This window comes from Macrobrachium rosenbergii, chromosome 9 (genome assembly GCF_040412425.1).
Source record: "Macrobrachium rosenbergii isolate ZJJX-2024 chromosome 9, ASM4041242v1, whole genome shotgun sequence".
NCBI classification, from domain to species: Eukaryota; Metazoa; Arthropoda; class Malacostraca; order Decapoda; family Palaemonidae; genus Macrobrachium; species Macrobrachium rosenbergii.
Window position 1 is genome coordinate 38,762,553 of NC_089749.1, and position 20,102 is coordinate 38,782,654.

At 41.5% G+C, this 20,102-nt stretch overlaps 1 protein-coding gene across 1 annotated transcript in view; it reads right to left on the reverse strand.

Annotated features, from left to right (window-relative positions):
• Positions 1–20,102, reverse strand: part of LOC136841702 (phosphatidylserine synthase-like) — a 419,092-nt gene that overhangs the window by 38,925 nt on the left and 360,065 nt on the right. The window contains exon 7 of the mRNA XM_067108922.1: positions 13,929–14,169. Within this exon, the coding sequence (XP_066965023.1) occupies positions 13,929–14,169 (241 nt within the window). The remainder of the gene's footprint in view (positions 1–13,928; positions 14,170–20,102) is intronic.

A 20,102-nucleotide genomic window follows, 5' to 3' on the forward strand; every position in this document is an offset into this window, starting at 1 on the left:
CTGGGAATCTCGGGAAGAAGTCTCGGAAAGTCTACGACGAGATCGATCAGGTCCAGGAACCACTCCTTCTGCAGCCAGTAGGAAGCCATGAGAGTCATCCTTACATTGTAATGTGAGCAAAACTTTCTTACTACTTCCCGAATCATCCCAAACGGAGGAAAAGCGTAAAGATCTAGGTTGGACCAGTCCAGGATCACTGCATCTGTCACCCAAGCTAGAAGGTCCGGAAAGACGGAACAAAACAGTGGAAGGCAGTAATTCCTGGAAGTTGCAAACAGGCCTATGTTTGGCTGACCCATAATTTCCAAAGGCTGGCACAAACGCGAAGGTCTAGTGTCCATTCCGTGGGCAGAACTTGCTTATGGTGGCTCAACTTGTCTGCCAGGACATTGCACTTGCCCTGTATGAACCGGGTGACTAATCGAGCCTGATTCCGATCCGCCGAGCATAGCAGGTCTCTCACTACCTCACAGAGTGAAAATGAGTGGGTCCCCCCAGTTTGATGTTTGATGTATGCTAAGGCCGTGGTATTGTCCGCATGTTCCACTATAATCTTGTTGTGTACCTGCATCGTAAAGTGTTGCAGACCTAGATGTATCGCCTTCAATTCTCTCACGTTGATATGAAGTCCTTTCTCCTCCAAGACCATGTCCCCAAGACTTCCAGGTTCCCAAGGAGTGCTCCCCAACCTAGGTCCGACGCTTCAGAAAAGAAGTCTAGGTCGGGGCTCACCGGAACGAGTGACTTCCCTTCCGAAAGTCTGTCTGCGGACCTCCACCACCACAGATCCTCCTTTATTTCCGGGGTTATCAGAAAGACATGACCATCCTGATGCGCCTTCCGATCCCAGCAAGCTCTTAAATAGAACTGGAGAGGTCTCATGTGAAGTCTTCCCAGTCTTATGAATTGCTCCAGAGAAGCCATCGTCCCCAAGAGACTCATCCACTAGGTGGCGGAGCAAGAATGAAGCGAGAGGAAGAGGTCTACCTTCCTCGGACAGTCTTCTACTCTCCTGAGTGATGGAGAAGCCCAAAAACCCAGAGAGTCTATCAGAGATTCTGAGTGGGAATCATTTGTGATTTCTGGAAGTTCATTATTAGTCCTAATTCCTGGATTAAAAGAAGATTCTTCTGTAAGTCCTCCATGCACCGTTTCTTCGTGGGCGAATGAAACAGCCAATCGTCCAAGTATAGCGTGATGCTCACTCACGCTAAATGTAGCCAACCCACCACAGGAACCAACACTCGAGTGAAGACTTGCGGTGCCGTCAAGAGACCAAAACAAAGTGCTTGAAATTGATAGATCTGGTCCTCAAAAACGAATCGTAGGTATTTCCTCGAGTCCAGGTGAATTGGAATATGGAAATAAGCATCTTGCATGTCCAGGGAGATCATCCAATCTCCCAGACGGATGGAGGCAAGAACTGAGTGGATGGTTTGCACGTTGAATTTTGTTTTTTCTATGAAGATGTTCAAAGCACTTACGTCAAGCACCGGTCTCCAACCCTCTGAAGCCTTGGGCACTACAAAAAGGTGACTAGAATCCTTTTGAGTCTGCCTTTATTTACTACTTCAATTGCTTCTTTGCTCAGAGGAGAGGACACTTCCTTCGATAGGGCCAAATACCTCTCTGATCCTATGGAGTAAGTCGTCAATATGACAGGAATGTTGGTCAACGGTGGATTCTCCTTGAAGGGGATGGAGTATCCCTTCTTTAAAACTTTCACCACCCACTGATCTGCTCCTCTTGTGCTCCATCTCTCCCAGAAGAGATGAAGTCTGGCCCCTACCGGAGCATGAAGGACTAAATTCTCACTTGTGAGAGGATGATTTTCAAGATGATTTCTTGATTGCTCAGGGAGCAAATCTAATTGATCCTCGAGATCTGGGGCGCGATCTCTGATTTCCTCCATGAAATGGCTTTGGTTGCTCAAGAGGAGATGAAGGTTTAACTGAGAAGGCAGACCAGTCTCTCTGGCACTTTGTCGACTGGGTCAACAAATCTTGCGTAGATTTCTGGTGTAGACTCTCTGCAATCTCACTTACGGTGGGCTGAGGAAACAAATGATGTTTATCCAGAGGGGAAAAAAGGAGAGCTAATTTCTGTGGGGCCGTGACACCCTTCGATGTGAAAGAGACCCCAAGTTCGCGCTTCTTAAGCACGCCCATGGCATAAAGGGCAGCTAATTCCTGTGAGCCATCTCTAACGGCTTTATCTGTACAGGAGAGAAAATTAAGCAGGTCTGCGACTTCATCACACTAAAAAGCCAGTTCTTGAGGCTTCTTGGCAACTGCTCTTAAACACCAGTTGGGAAAACTCAACACCTCGAAGGACTTAACCCTTAGGGGATTACAAGCAAATTTACGAAAGACCCATGTGAGAGAGAGAGATGCAGTACTTTCCCCCTTGAAGTCACAAGCATTACTGATACTGGCCTAACTCTCACATCTGTATAAAAGTTGCCATTGGTGAATTTATAGCATATAGAAGTATTGGCACCTTTGTTTCGAATCATTATTACCATAACAGTGGTGCGTAATTCTGCTTCACACTGAAGCTCAATCCGTCCACCTCCACAAACCTGTTTTACTTCACACTGAGGCTCAATCCATCCCCTAAGGGTTAAACAAACTCTTCAACAGATGACCCATCTCCTCTGCTGAAAAGAACATTTTTGCTAAAGCGAGAGCCGATTTATGCCTCAAGTCAATAAGTGCAGAAAAGTCCCCCTGGGAGGAGGCAGAAACTCCCAAGGAAGGAGCTTCTCCCATTGCGTACGACAAGTACCGCATACGTGCGACATGAGAGGGAGGAACACTAAAACAGGCTTTCCCTTGATCCCTCTTCTCGGAAAGCCAGTTCTCTACTTGGCGAAGAGCTTTCTTCGATGATTTAGAGAGAACCATCTTAGGAAGTTTCATCGAATCCACAGGCTGATTGCTCATCAAGAAAGACGAAGCTGGAGAGGTCGGAGTGAAAAATTCTGGGAACTGCTGCAGAAGGAACTTCAAGAGTGTCGCATATGGTGTAGAAGACGCATCCTGTTCCCCTTCTTTGTCTTCAGAAGAGATCGGAGACATAATCGAGTCTAATTCAGGGGCTGTCTGAGCTGCAGGTTTCTGTAAAAGATAGGCTGTCTGAGCTGCAGGTTTCTGTAAAAGATAAAGGATATTATCTAGTTTACGTTGCAAAAGTTCAAGAGCTGGGTCCAACTAAGGAGAAGGCTTATCTGAAGCCGCAGGGTGCTTAGAGTCTTGAGGAGGCTCGAGCGCTATGGGAAGATCGGAAGCTTCAGTGCGCTCCGACCAAAAAGAGCGTCTGACCACCTCAGGGTGCCTGGCTGCATCAGGGCGCTTGGCTGCATTGGGGCACCTGGCTGCTACAGGGCACTTGTCTGCTTCCTGGCTCTCATCAAAGCGTTCCGCCAATATGGGACATTCCAAGGGAACGGCGCTTACGCTTACGCGAATCTGGAGCTGCTCACCCGAGAGGTGCAGCAAGCTAGAACCTCATTCCTGGTACTAAGGAGAAGAGAAATGCTCCAGACTGTCCCACTTGCTACACAAAGGTTGAGGACTGAAGGAAGGTTCCCTCATTCTCTTGTAAGGGAGATGTGGGGACTGATCTTTACCCGAGAGACATCTCTTAACGGGCAAGATTCATCGGGGAAGTGATGAAGATGGCTCTTACGAGGAGAGGACTCCTCAGAACTTGACAAAAGCTGATGCACTTCCGAGACGCCTTTCCAGAGGCTGTCTTTAGTCGCAACCTGGGATGCAACATGCTGGCTGAGGGGACGACTGCCCATGGGCAGACCCCACTGACCTCCCTTGGGCTACCTGTACGCCTCCTCTCAGGTAGCAGGGAATATGGCAGGGACCAACGCCTGGGAAAATCAGCAGAATGAGCAGTTGCCTCCTCCACTGACACTTCACTTTTAGCACTGTTTTCAAACTTGTCCATCAGGACACGCACTGATGCCCCTAATTGGGCCACTGTACTCACTACCAGATTTAAACGTTGCTCAAACTTATTCTCGAGGCTGGCGAAGTGATCGGGTTCGGAAGTGATGGAGCCAGGAGGAGTAGGTGGTTTAGAATTAATAAATGCAGGTGGGGAAGGGTTAACAATTGGAGAATTAACAGATATGTCAGCCTTATCCAACCTAGGAGTCAAAGCCTAACTAGCTAATTTTCCATTGGCTGACTAGTGATTTCTCTTCCTATCTCTTTCTAGCTTAGCTAAATGAGAATTTAAAGTCTTCCATTTTTGTTCTTCCCAATCCTGCATTTGTCACATGTCCAAACTACAAGAGCAAACTTGTCCTCTACAACCAGAACACAAGGTGGTTCAATTTTGTCATCCGGGTTTGCAGCCTTGCCAAAAGGCTACAAAAATACTTCACCAAGGGAAGAAAATTACGAATCAAAAAACTCTAAACTGCTGTAACAACACCAGGTGCTGACACTACAGGCAGCAGAAACAAACTGTCATGTTGGCGATGTTGTTCCTCCTTCGTATCCCGAAAGTGGGTGGGGCATAGTCACCTACACAAAACAAAAGAACTGCTACCATGGAATTCAGAATTCTAACTGCTGTTTGAGCAGAAACTCTCAGCTAAGTAATTACTGGATAAGTTACATATATAAAATATACTTATAAAAAAAAGTTAAAAATACAAAAACAATTAAAGACTAAATTTTACATAGAAGATCATCCTCTCAATAAATTTAAAGAGCACTGGCACTATATTCTGAGCATCAGACTTTTGAATAATCATATGCACATGTGTATGTTTATGACTGTACTGAAAATCTTTGAAAAAAAATCACAAAGTGGTTTATGATCTGTAAGAATGTTTACCTTACAGTCATATATGAAAAACTTAAAATTACAAAAACTATTAATTTAGTCATAGCTTCTTTATCAATGACTGCAAATTTACACCGATTTGTCTTTCATTCACGAGTATAGCTTGTTATCCTTCCATTCTAACAAACACCTCTAGCTCTATAATCAGGCACAGAAGCAAGGAAAATTTTGAAAAATCAGGAAGTGTCAAGACTGGTAGGGAAAACAATTCCTATTTGAATGTTTCAAAAGCTACCTTCTGTTGTTCTAGGTCCAATTTAAAGTCAGGAGAAGGAGTAGGTGGTTTAGGAGAATTAATAAATGCAGGTGAGGAAGGGTTAACAATTGAAGAATTAACAGATATGTCAGCCTTATCCAACCTAGGAGTCAAAGCCTGACTAGCTAATTTTCCGCTGGCTTTAGCGGCTGCTTTCCTCTTCCTATCTCTTCCTAGCTTAGCTAAATGAGAGTTTAAAGTCTTCCATTTTTGTTCTCCCCAATCCCTGCATTCGTCACATGTCAAACTACTACAGCAAACTTGTCCTCTACAACCAGAACACAAGGTGTGAGAATCGTAAGTCAATTTTGTCATCCGGGTATTGCAGCCTTGCCAAAAAGGCTACAAAAATACTTCACCAAGGAAGAAAATTACGAATCAAAAAAACTCTAAACTGCTGTAACAACACCAGGTGTTGACGCAAAAGGCGGCAGAAACAAATTGCCATGCTGACGATGTTGTTCCTCTATCGTACCCCGAAAGTGGGCAGGGCATAGTCACCTACACAAAACAAAAGAATTGCTACCGTGGAATTCAGAATTCTAACTGCCGTTTGAGCAGAAACTCTTAGCTAAGTAATTACTGGATAAGTTACATATATAAAATCATATACTTGAAAAAAAAAAAAAACAGTTAAACATACAAAAACAATTAAAGACCAAAGTTTATATAGAAGATCATCCTCTCAATAAATTTAAAGATGCCGCCACTGGCACTATATTCTGAGCATCAGACTTCTGAATATTCATATGCACATGTGTATGTTTATGACTGTACTGAAAACCTTTGAAAAAAGCACAAAGTGGTTTATGATCTGTAAGAATGTTTAACTTATAGTCATATATGAAAAACTTAAAATTACAAAAACTATTAATTTAGCCATAGCTTCTTTATCAATGACTGGAAATTTACACCGACTTGTCTTTCACTCACAAGTATAGCTTGTTATCCTTCCATTCTAACAAATGCCTCCAGCTCTATAATCAGGCACAGAAGCAAGGAAAATTTTTGAAAAATCAGGAAATGTCAAGACTGGTAGGGACAACAATTCCTATTTGAATGTTTCAAAAGCTACCTTCTGTTGTTCTAGGTCCAATTTAAAGTCAACCCCTTTTCTTCATTAAACTGGTGACCCCCTTGACTTTGGACCACCTTAGTGTGGTGATGGGTTCTTGAACACCTAGAATTCGTCCCAGGTTTGAGTCCAAGAGTCCTGTACATATACAGTATATTGTTACTTATTAATTTGGACTGTGTGGAAATTTCCATTTACACCGAAATTTATTTGACCTGATTTATAGGCAAAGGTATCATAGCTAGGACTGGGGTTTATAACCGAAGCTAATTGTAAGAACTAGTAGGATCATTAATTGCCTGATAATGTTTGGACCTGAGGGACATCAGTGGGATTATTCCCATTGATACCTTAAGGGCAAAACTATTCTGCAGAGCTAGACCATGGATTCCAAGGGTGGTCTGATTCTGGGGATAGGGTTCTCGGCCTTCTGTTCGGTTTGCCAATGATATGATTAGGGTGGGGATAATTGTATTCTTTTAATACTCAGTCCCAACAAGCAGCTTTGGCTTACACTTGAGCCACCCTAATTGTGTTTGTGCCATCCCCTCTGGGGCAGGGTAGGAGTGGGCATTTGTGGAGAAGGTTAATAAAAAGATTATTGGTATTCTTAAGGTAACCATAGGTGGCACAAATCCACACTGGGACTTAGCAATCCCTGGAGTTGCGTGCAAAATTAATTTGGCTTCCCATAAATCCATTCAAGTATTACCTTATAGGGCTTTGTACAGCATTCCTGTATACTAACCTTGAGCTGTGTTGAATTCCATAAAACCCATACCTAACCCATTGATCATTCCCAACAATGGAGAAAGATTTGATTTGTTGCTTAAACTCTTGACTGATGTTAATGTTAATATGAAACATGAACATGACATGCATGTTGAGAAAGAAATGCCCTACGAAGTTGGTGATAGGGTGTGTCAAGTTACATAAACATACTAGAAAAGGAATCACAGTAATTGCAAATTAACCCCTTTCAAGTCTTGAAATTGTTAAGTGTTAACAGACTGAGAGTTAGAAAAGTAAAGATCATAATCATATACGGATTGTTCAATATTCACAGGTAAGGTCTTGATTTAGTGATTACAGTACTTTGCTGGCATATTATCTTTGTTTCATGATTAACTTTGTATTTTATTTCCTTTATCATGTTAAGCTTTTGCCTTGTACTTTATGCCAAACTTTTTTATTGTCTGTGTGTTTAAGGATGCAATTTCAATTCAGAATTTGTTTAAAGATCCCATAATGGATAGTGTACTGTTTATTGGGATTGTGTTACATGCAATGAGCTTACCAGAAAAAAGTTCCCTTGCTGTAGCATCTGCTATTGTTGTTGAAAAGGTTGTGATTGTTTTTAATAGTAAAGAACTCATAAACAATACAGTATTGATTTAAGAGCAACTTTCCTAGCAGAGTAACATTAAGTCTCCTTGATGGATTAACAGACTTTCAACTGATGTCAGTGACTGTCAAAGAAACATACTTTCCTGGTAATGAGCCTAATAAATTAGAACCGACATTGAAGATGTTAGAACCGACACTGAAAATGTCAGAGAATATTTCTGATAATGTACATAATAGATTAGATGATGCTTGATCAAAGGCTGTTGATCTATTGCAGTGGTCTATTCTTCATGAAGTTGTAGAGAGGAGCAGCAGCACAAGAGGAAATCGGAGGCACCATCTTAGGAAAGATTTTCTCCTACTTCAATGGATGTTTCTCGAGTCCCTCGTTGTTTTGCTTCTCCTTCCTTTTCTTCCATTGATTTGTCTTTGGAAGTTTTGAGAGAAGAATCTCTAGATCTTATGCCTCATGCAGCCCCGTCTCTCTCAGGGGGGTAGGTTTTTCCTGTTTCAGGCTCAGATGCGCAGAAGATGTCGGCTGTTTGGGCTTTGTTAGGCCTATCAGGGGTACCAACCTTAGATGGCCTGCTGTCCCATTTCATGTCTTCACGAATCCCAGTGTTGGCTGCCATGTCAGTTACTAAACCTCCCAGCCTCCAGTCTACTGGGTCTCACACTACACCTTCTAGCGTGATGCCACTGATTCTCTCTATGCATCAGTCTGGGTCACCTCCCGTTCAGCCTACAGTTGCTCCAGCAGCCAGTGTACAGAGTTCGTCTGCTCCCTTGACGTCACAGCCTAATTCTACTATGACGTCATCAGCGGCTGCACCCTCTGCTTCCTCTCTCGTTCAGACTATGTTTGACACTGCCGACTCAGCCCTTCGAGAGAAATACGGCTGTATCTTAAGAGGAGGCAGCATAGATCTCCTTCTTGATCTTTGTCGTCTTCTTCATCATCTTCATCTTTGCCGTCTGCCCCTCCTGTTCATTCCCGCATCAGTCGCTGGAGGATTAAGGATTTTGTGCAGCTCGTCTCCCCAAGAAACAGAAGACCATTTCTTCTTCTTTGCCTTCGGACCACGTCCATGTTTCTCCTGCACACGTACGTGTTCCTGTTGGAAGTGTGTCTCGTCCGTCAACCTTTCACCATCAAGAATCTCGTGCTGAGAAGGACTCTACAGTTGTTCCCTCATCTCCAACGCATCCTGTTCAGTTAGGAGATAGGACGACAAGGCTCCAAGCAAGAAATCCCACGTGGTAGATCCTCAGTTTATTCAACCTCCTAAAAGTCCTGTCAAGCCTACACCTTCTAGACATCCTCATTCCAAATCACAGTCACCCAGAAGAAATCGTGATTCCTCTCCTGATTCTCTCAGATGTGGATGTGTGAATAGACACGGCTGTGTGGTGACATGTGCAACTAGACACCGCTGTAGAGATGGATACTACTGCGGTTCTTCATCTTACACGCTGCTTCACCATTCTCGACGGCGTTCCTTATCGTGATCTTCAAGAAAGGACCACAGCCTTCATTTGTCTTCCGCATCTGCAGCAGTCGTTCACCTTTCCGTGTCTGTGGCCATCATTTGCCTTCTCGTGTTCGTGGCTGTCGCTCATCTTTCCATGGACATGGGGTACAGGATGATGCACGTCCATTTTACGAGAAATAGTTTTCTGCATCTCAAACCAATGATCGAGACCCCTCTCTTCCCTCTACATCAAAACTTCAAGCTCTTGTAAGGGTATTAGGATCTGACAGATCTTATGCTCCGGTGCTAAACCTTGTGAATCCTTTGGAGGAGGCAGACAGGGATCCTCGTGTCCAGGAGGCAGAGGATTTGGAAAATCAGGAGTTTCTTTCTTATAATGCAGAGGTTATTGCTCTCATTCATGACTTCAATAATCTTTCTAAAAAGACTGTGACTCCTTCTAGGATTGCACCGACAGGAATAAAACCTTGCTGGGGCTGAAGGAGAACTCAAAGACATCTTTTGAGTTGCCTTGTTCCAGTCCCGCTGACTCAGTCCTGAATTATGTAAATTCCTTGGTTTCAGGACGGGATACCCCTTCGTTCCGGCAGATTATTCAAGTTTCTCCTTCCTCCTCTACCTCACCACAGGAGGTATTATGCAACATCGCTTGTGCCTCTTCTGAGTAGACAGATCAATTCCGATGTCGTCCGTTTGAAGCTGGGTTTGACCCTGGATCAGGTCAGAGCAGAAGGCTCTTCTCTTTCTTTTCAAGAAACTGCTTCTTTGGAGCTGACTGCCTCTTCTGCCTTCCAAACTGTTTCTTGGCTGGATTTGTGGTCTCCAGCTGTGGCCAAGATTTCTTCTTCCTCTTAGTCAAGGAATAAAGCCAATAGTTCAGCTTACATCACTGGTCTCCCCACAGATGAAAAAGCCTGTCTGCTACCTCCTGATGCAGAGACTGGTCCGTCCCTAAAACCTGTCCCCGACTTAGCTTGTTAGCCACTACATTCCTCTTGTCTGGAATGTACCTGGAATGTACCTGGCCATGAGGTCCATTGAGTTGTTGATAGCCCACTGGTGTAACTGGACGGTTATCAAGTGAAGCTGGCGTGACACTAGCGCCCCCATTTGTTCAAATCAGCTACCACTGTAGTGTTGTCCATCATAACAATGGGGTGGCCCATCACCTTTTTTTGAAACTCCTGCAGTGCTAGGAAGGCTGCTTTCAACTCTAGCATATTGATGTAAAGTTTACTGTCTTGAGAACTCCACACACCTGAAGTCAGGAGATCTAGATAAACTCCCCAACCTTCGGAAGAAGTGTCCGAGAACAGGAGTTACGGAAGGGGTGAATGAAGAGGCACTGTTAGGTTTTCATCATCCAACCACCACAGAAGGTCACTTCTTGCCTCTGTCAGCAGAGGAACCTGTAGCTGAGGAGAGTCTCTCGCTGGAGACCAACATTCCTTCAGCCTCCATTACAGGGAACGAAGATGAAGACGGCTGCGAGGAACCAGCTTCTCTAGCGATATCAAAAGTCCTAGGATCACTTGCCATTGCCGAGCCAGTTAGTTCCGCTCAGATAGGAAGGAGTGAGCTACTGTCCTGAGCTTCTCTATCCTCTGGTCCAATGGGAAGACTCTCAACAAGGCAGTGTCTATGATCATTCCCAGGTAAAGGATTCTTTGACTGGGTTGAAGATTGGACTAAAAAAACCAACCATCAGTTTGTTCTGATTTTGTACCGATTTGAATGCCTCACTTTTGTGTTTGTTTTATTACTTGTTTTTAACTTATTATATTATTAATTCACTTGCTTTTCTTTTGTACCATGAATACAGTATGCTAACTTTGTCAGTATTCATTATCTATCACAATGAGTTTGGTTATATATTTGGTTATGTAAGTCACTAGCTAGGGTATAACTTAATGCTGAAGTGCTATGGACTCTGTTGCTTACACTGTTCCGCAGAGGCCACAGTACAGATATCTAGAAGATCAACAGCACCCTTAGGACTTTCTCTCACTCAACCATCCTCCACTCAATGTTTGTTTGTAACACTGAGCATTGCCAGTACTTAATGTAGATATATTCATAATGGTCTCTCTCAACTAGTTATGACAAGGAAAGGAATTGAAATTTTGATGTCGTGTTTGAACTGTTTTCTTTAGCTTATATATCATAATATACTCTTCATTCTACATTTTCAGTTTTTCTCCATAAAAAAAAATATCCTTGTAAGGCCGCCGAAGTTCAGCTTGCCCAAGTGTTAGCAACCCTAGTGCTGGGCTTGTCCCCCACCCCCTACCCAAAAACTTTTTCCTCAGCCTAACACCCTCACAATATCCTTAACCCTTTCTCAGCCTGGTTATGACTGTAAGCAGCTTTAACAAAAACTTCTTTCCATCTGTGCAGCACTGCTAACCATCTGAGTTCTATTTTTTTATTTTTATGAACTGTATATTCTGTATATACATTTTGGTGCCGGGGACCATCCAGATGAAGTCGAGTTCCGGATAAAGTGAAACAAGATAACTGAGTTACTACTGTATTGAACAGGTAGGGTTTAGTGCTGATCACGGTGTACTTTAAATGTTGCCCACATTTTCATAATGACCATCACTGGATTTTTTAAAAATATGAAGAACTTTCATATTATAATCTTAGTTTCAATGTCCCTATTTTTCTTTATCAAGCTAGACATATCATCATATTTTTTACTGGAGGGTTCTGGAGCCAAATCTCTTAAGCCCTCACTTTGACTGAAATCCAAAGAGGACACATTGTGGTAGCATTTAGAAGTTTAGATAAGTGTGACTGAATTTTTCTTTTTTCTATTATGTTTATTTTATGTTTTCATTGTGAATATCTGATATAAGTTTTCATTTTTGTTTTTCTTTTGTTACTTGCAGCTTGCTGGAGTGTGTTAGAGTAGACTGAAGTGCTCCCCTTCACCTAACTGTGGAGCAAGAAATCAAGGAAGTGCAAATGTAATACCAGAGATTTTCCTTCAGAGAACAGGAGTAGAATATTAAGGGGCAATGAAATGATAGTGAAAGAATCAATCCAATGAGACAATTGTAGCAAAGAAAGTTCAACAGCAGTTAGAAAGGAACAAAAACTAGGTGTCGATCTCTCCAGTAGGAAGAAGGACATCAACAAAATAATACTGGCTGATGTTGAGCAAGCTAACTCCCAATCTGAAGAAGTTTCAGAGACCACAGTTGGGAGAAAACCGTAGTACTGGGATTGATGAATTAGGTTGGGGGTCTTTTGATAGTTGTCAGAGGATTGTAGATTAAGACTGATGAATTACGTCAAGGTTCTTTTTAAGGTGGTCATTGTAGATTAAGGTTGATGAATTAGGTTAGGTTCTTTTAAGTGGTCATTGTAGATTAAGGTTGATGAATTAGGTTAAGGCTCTTTTAGGTGATCGTTGTAGATTAAGGTTGATGAATTAGGTTAGGTTCTTTCAGGTGGTCGTTGTAGATTAAGGTTGATGAATTAGGTTAAGGCTCTTTTAGGTGATCATTGTAGATTAAGGTTGATGAATTAGGTTAAGGTTCTTTTAGGTGGTCGTGGTAGATTAAGGTTGATGAATTTCAGAAAGGTTCTTTTTTGATGGTTGTTGTAGTATTAGGGGTGATAAATTAAGTCAAGTTACAGTTCTGTACGTTAAGGTAATAAATTAAGCTAAGGAAAGTCAGTTTTAATTAGTAACCTCTAAATTTGCTCCCATCATCCTCAACCAATTGTGTCAAATAAAAAAAATGCCCTACATAATTATTACCTATATATTATTACCAGATATCAGACCCTCATGTGAGCTTGGTACAGTTCATTTATTGGACAAATATCTCTCTAAATTCTCTGAATTGGAGTCCTCTATTGGGTAAGAGGTGTCCTTTCAAAGGGAAAAATTATTAACCATGTTAGGGAATCATTATGGGGACCAGGGTAGGAGATTTATTAGTCACGTCCTCAAGTCAATCAGAAATAAATAACCCACAGTATTTGCAAATCTCAAAAGGGGAGCAGAAAACCTTTTATGGAACTCATTCTCATTCCTCCACCAATGTTTACTCGCTACCCTATCCTGGAGAGATGGCACCAACATGTTTACAAGCAGGGAGTACAATCATCCCTACTTGTAATCATTTTGGCAAGCAGACCAAAACAAATGTTGAGTCTTATCTCCCATAAACCAGCCAAACCCTGGAATTCATGGGCCAAATTCAAGATATATTCAACCCTGATCATATGATTAGCACAAAGATACCTCTCAAATGCAAACATTATCATGTGGCTGACACACAGTTTTCACTATTGGGTTCAAAAGTAAACTCATATCCCACCAGTGGTATCCATTCTTAATAACCAAGGCAGTGAAGAAGCTGGTGTAGTTGGACAATACAGAGGAAGGAAGCTCAAAATCTCAAAGAGGCTGAAGTAAAAATGAGAGAGAAAGAGTATACAGTAGATATCTAGATTCACACTGGGGAAAAATAAATTCCTCGAATTCTACAGCCCTGTTGCTTTTTACATAACTTCAACATAAAATACAAAATACAATGGTACTTCCCACACTTCCCCAGTCACATGGATACATATAACTACCTTGTTGACAAATTTCAATGAATACACCTTCTCAAAACATAAGGTACCTTTTATTATAAGATGAAAGCTTGTATAATTTATTGGAACAATTTGAAGAGCCACATAAAAAGGCTGGATCTTGGTTTGGAGAGATTCTTCCACTGATCACTGGAGGCTGCAGTCAAATTTAACATTATGCATTTTTAATTACTCATACGAAAAAGACAGTTGAACCATATATTGGGCTAAATGAGAGGGTAAGCTGCATTTAATTCAACTCATTACTTCATCAATTTCAGTAACTTACCATCTTTACCTGACGTTTGCGTTGCCATCTATGATGAGTGACACACAGATACACACACATAACAGAACCTGCTGCTTGAACTATAATCCAGATTATTATATTCCGTATCTGTGTATTTTGGAAGATATCAGCCCCAAATTTGATGCAGATAAGGGATTCAATGCACATGCAGAGGCCATATACCCAACACTGAGTACCTACTCTCTTGCATCTTGGATCTGTTACATAGCTGTAGTACTGCCTGTAATAAATATATTAATATATAAATATATTGAATCCTTAAAATACACCAATCAACATCCAATATCAACAAATGATTAATTCTATAATATTTCTACTAAAAGAAATAAAGCATACATTTTCATGATGCAATATATTTTTTCAAAAGAAAAGAATAACGAAATTAAATGAAATGGAAAAAATGTCTTTCGCATTAAAATACTTACATTCTATGGAGTTATATGAAAAAATAGTCAATGGTAAGATGGTTGCTTTTTCATATTGCACTTATTTTTAGTATCAAAAGAATAGTATACTACAAAGGATGTATTTGAATTCAACAAAAACTGTATGATGAAGTTTTCAGTACTATGGAACTCTGATAAAACAAGATACAGTAAGCTCCAATCATTCAGTTCTTCAGGCCCAAACCATGATGAATTACAGTAGAAGTCTGATCACCTGGCAACAAATCTTCTGAAAAGCTAAACACTGGCTGATTTTGTACATACAGTGATCCCCTTATAATTTGCTTTTCAATCGTTCATGCTTCTCATTATGTATTCACACTTTTTGTAAGTACAGTCTTTAGTGTACAATCCCTTATAATTTTGTTTTGTTAATGCAGCTTAGTGAATGTGTGACAATGAGAGAGAGAGAGAGAGAGAGAGAGAACAAGTCTGTACATAAGTAATTAAATACATGAAATTGCTGCTCTTGTGCAGACCAAACTCCATTCCCAAGCAAGACTTAACTGGTAAGACTGACAGATAATCATGGAGCTCCCTCTGCCACGTGCCCTTATGTCACAAGCATCTTCTGAATCATGTGGTCTGAGACATAATTTCCATTTGCACACTATCAAAATTGACTCAACTCTCCACAGTAAATCAGTATACTTTGGGCATCCCGCATATGGCTAATTTACAATGATGACAATGGTACACCTGGCAGACAACATGGTTCTTAGATATGTCCTACCTAACAACGACCAACCACTAATGGAATCATTATGTCTTGCTTTCCATCGATAGTGCCTTGTTGTCCTGGTGACTAACAGACTAAATACCTACCATGACTACTGAAACACAGCCACTTTACAGTAGGTCTACATACAATGCTCAAGTCCCAGCTGGGTTTCTCTTGAAAGTGTTAAAAGATTGTTTCTACAGCAAGGTAAATACAAAACTCACATCTCCCAGCAAACTCTGGTGACTAACATACTAAATACAGCCAAATCTACCATCCGGGAACAATTATATAAAGGTCATTGCATACAAGATGTTGTCGAATAAGTGTGAACATGGATTGGGCAAATCTCTTGCTCTAACAGGTTTCATGTCATCTCCAATGCCTCCAGCAAGGAGTTCCTGGTGGACACGGACACCCTCAGTTAAAACATGTCAGCATCAAAGGTCAACTGTGATGGCTCTTAGCATCCTATGGCCACAGAAACCTCATTCTCTACTTGATGAGAAAAACCATAGGTGGGAATTATCATTGCCTAGCAAGCGCTGATTTCATTGGGCGTTATAGGCTGCTCTTGGATATTGCTCTCTTCTGTCTTATAGCCATATCTACCTTACAAATGGCAGAGCTTCTGGAGAGCCTAAACTGCTACCTATCTTGTCAGTATGCACAACCAACCTACAACACCTTCAGCCAGAACTTCATCAGAACCCCAGGGTACCCACCAAACATGGAGACTGGCATTTTCCCTTATATCGAAACAACAGGCACCCTGGTCCACTCCAAGTTCCACTGCCTGGCACCTGAGAACTAATTGCTGCTAAACAAGGCTGTCAGAGGATGGAACTGATGGGCCTTTACTTAAAGGCTCCCAGCCCCTGGGCCCCTCCTCTCCACATGGTTAAGAAAACCAGCCAATCATGTCATCCCAGAGACTACAGATGACGAAACTCTGAAACAGAACTTGAACAATGGCCACTTCCCACCATGGGGGACATCACATCCACTAGGTAAGAATCTCTTCCAAGTTCCAGTCCACTAAAATGATATCCCAAAAATGGCAGTCATCACACCATTCAAAACATTCAATACACTAGTGTAGAGTACTCCACTCAAACACTGAAATACACTGTGTGAAAACCACAATGTATGGAAAAGAAAAAGTTAAAGTAGGGTATTGTATAAATTACAGTAAAGTACTGTACTGTACATTGTCAGGTAAGATTCATTACAAAAATAAAAACCAAACTGTGCAGTATAGTGTAACTGAAATGTCTAAAAAAAATCAACATTGAAATTCATTCTCTCTCTCTCTCCCTTACCTGTCATCAAAACAGAAACTACTTACATGGCCAAACTTGAAAAATTTGCAAGGAGGGTTTACAGGTCCTCCTCCTCCTGTGCCTTTTGTTCCTCCAGGAGGTCACAAAGTGGTGGGTGATAAACATGATGATATTTATGATGTTGCTTTTGAGCCAATAACAAGAGTGAAAGCTCCCAGGCTGAAAGTGCTCTTCTGGACCTCCCCACAAACACAATTACCATGGTCAGTTACCCAACAATACAATACCTCTTTACTGGTGTGCTGTACAAACTGTAATCCGTGTTACCACCATTTCTTCCCCCCACCAACACCATTGCAAATCAAATGTTATGGTTTTTATTTAATGCAGATACTAACAGGGACCAGACAGCACACCCCCAGCCACCATACACATCGCACCCCTTACGATGACATGAGAGCGCCCAGCATAGGCCAAGTAACATGCTTGCTCAAGTTGCTGAGGACCCACCCAACACGAACCTCCAGCTGTTAATCAACACAGAACCTTTGGACACACACATACACTCAAATTTAATATTTTACACATTTATGTAATAACAGACATTTTTTCATCTGTACCTTTTACATATATTATAAAATTTTATTTATTTTGTGCCTTATTTTCTGTGTTTGCAAACTTGTAGCAAGAAACGGACACAGTTCCTACGATGTCTTAAAAGGACATCATGACTCAACTAAGATAGGAGTGTAGAGATTTTAAATTAGACATTTGCCTTAAATAACTCTGTATGTGCCACTACAAGGTTTAAAATGGTGTCAGCAGTGTAGGGTATTAACATGTTACCAGCAGTGACATCAAGACTAAATGAAAGAAGTGATGGACATGATCACCGAATAGTGTTTTACCATCAATGGAACTGAATTTTATCAGCAGAATAGGAACAGATTGGAATGTCATCCTCTGCACCACATTAGAAGTTGATAGATTTCAAGCCCAAACTCATTAAATATTATTGCACACTACAGTAGAGAGAGGGAGGGAGAGAGATATCATGCAGCCATAAGAAGTCAGTGCCAAGAAGATTAAGTAGTGGAACAGAAGATGAGTTGTAAAGAAGAAATAATAGGTAATAATGAAAAGAAATGGAAGAGAGAGTTAGATATCAAGAGGAACCAATACATACAACCACACAACTAATGGCCCGCTCCAGCTGATGAAGAAATCATAATGAACTTGGTAAGAAAAAAAAAGAGAAAAAATAGATGTGATACAAGACACTAATAATGTACACATGATTACAAACAAAATTATTTGACTTAAGAAACATTAACCACATGTACTTGATTTACAGACAAAACAAAATTTTGTCTTGTAATGTAATTTGACACATAAATACAGTATATTTTCTTGCAGAGTTAACATTCTTCACTCTATCCATTAAGGAGTTATCTGGAAAACATATACAGTAAACCCTCGTATTCGCGTTCTCATGGTTCGCGGACTCACGCATTCGCGGGTTTCTCTGTGGAACATATCTAGCCATCATTCACGGAAAATTCGCCCATTCGCGGTATTTTTCATTGAGAAATAGTCACTAATTGCTGTATTTTCATATAATTTTCATGAATAAATGCACTTTTTGTGATAAAACTATTAAAATACTCAGGTATAAGCATTTTTACAGGGTTTTTCTTGGTTTAAGCTATCAATATGGGCAGTTCTAAGTGTTTTTAAGGGGTTTTAAGCATTTGCGGATTTGACCTATTCGTGGGGGGATGTGGGGCACATCCCCGCGAACACGGGGGGTTCACTGTATTCATCACATCAAAAAAATTTCAGACAAGAGGTAAGAAATAAAATCAGTCCAACAAAAAAAGATGAAAAATAAATGGATACTGAAGAAAAAGAAACAAAATTCAAATACCACACAAAAATAAATAAATGAATTTAACAATCAATATTGGTTAAGAAGGTTTTTAGCCATATTTATGGGAAGTGTTTTTCATGAAAAAATCAAAGCATCAAAATCTTCCCTAATACTTTGCATATGGACTCATACGCCTTTTGACTATATTCTCAGAAAATTTTATTGTTATACCAAATAAAGAAAAAGAGGAGGTTTATCACAATCCCTAACTATTTCTGAGAACAGTATTTTGTACCACAAAAAAGTTTTGCGGTGCTAGATTTCACAAAACAAGTTATTACCAGAAGTAAAGCACGTAAAATAGCCGAAGCACAAAAAATGGAAGACCCTCCAAACACAGCGATTACATACAAGAGAACACAACTGTAACCAAACACAGGTTAATTTTGGGGATGTAAAGACCACAATGATGTCCATAATCTACAGACAAGGATGAAAAAAGAAGACATTTAAGGCTTTTGTCAGAAAACAAGGAAAAGTTAACCCTTAAACGCCGACTGGACGTATTTTACATCGACAAAAATTGTTTGTCGGGTACCAAGTGGACGTAAGATACGTTGACTACAAAAAGTTTTTTTAAATATTCGCGGAAAAATAGTTATAGGCCTAGTTTGCGAAAGATTTTAAATCACACGCCTTAAGGGATGCTGGGAGTTCACGGATCACGCTGTTGTTTTGTTTATAAGCGTGACCCAGCTGCGCATGCGCGAATTTCTTTCTTCTCGCACTACAAAGCATCAGCGACGCATCGTTGGAGAGCGATTTCTTGACGCATTCGTGTTTTGCAGAACTTTTGTGAGTGTTGGCGTATTTGTGACGCAACAGGATGTTTGGAGAGATGTCCCAACATTGTCAGGACATGAAAGGCGAGTATTGCCTGTCGGTAGTGAGCGTGTGAGGCAATTTTTAGATTTGGATGCTGGAGAGGGACCAAGCACCCAAGGTGACCCAGCTTTTCAACGGTGTGTTGTGCGGCCACACGTGACCAAAGACCACATCCTGTGCCTTTTACGACCCCTAGGAAGCATCGGGGTGTCCTGAGGGGCATTCGTAAGCATTTGGGAGGCCTCCAACAAAAGGACATTGATGAGTACTTGTTGGAGCTTGATCGAGAGCAGGTGGAAAGTCCCCATTTTGATGGCAGTTGGTCATCTAGTGACGAGGACATCACGCCCGATGTCAGTGATGACGAGTATTTGCCCCCAATGTTCGTACAAGAGCCAGAGCATGAAAGTGAATTGGAGTTCAGTGGTTTCAGTGCCTATGAGGGAGAGTCTGAGGAGGAGGAGGAGGCACCGATTGTGGAGTGCGAAGTCGTGCCCGCGCACGGGTCCGTAGAAGGTCGCAACGTCGCAGCGGCTTAGGTGAAGGCCGTTCATCCGAAAGTGATGAGGGGTTGTTGGAGGACCCCACCCCACCTAACATGCACCCATTCACGGCAGCACCTGGACTGACTGTCCCTGTGCCTCTCACTGCACTGGGGTTCATTCAGCTCTTCCTTACACAGGAATTGCTGGAATACCTCGTTGCAGAGGCGGCGGATTACGCTCGGTACTGCTATGAGGAACTGCAGACAACGTTGTCGTATCGCTGCCGGGGCTGCAACCTCACGGACATGGCGCATTTTTTGGGGCTCCACATTTTCTTTGGAATGATGCCTGCTGCCGACGTCAAGCAGTATTGGAGGTGGAATTTTATTTTTTAAGTATGCCCAATGTGCCCGGCATTATGCCCCATGATAGTTTCCTGGCGTTGGACAGGTATTTCAACGCC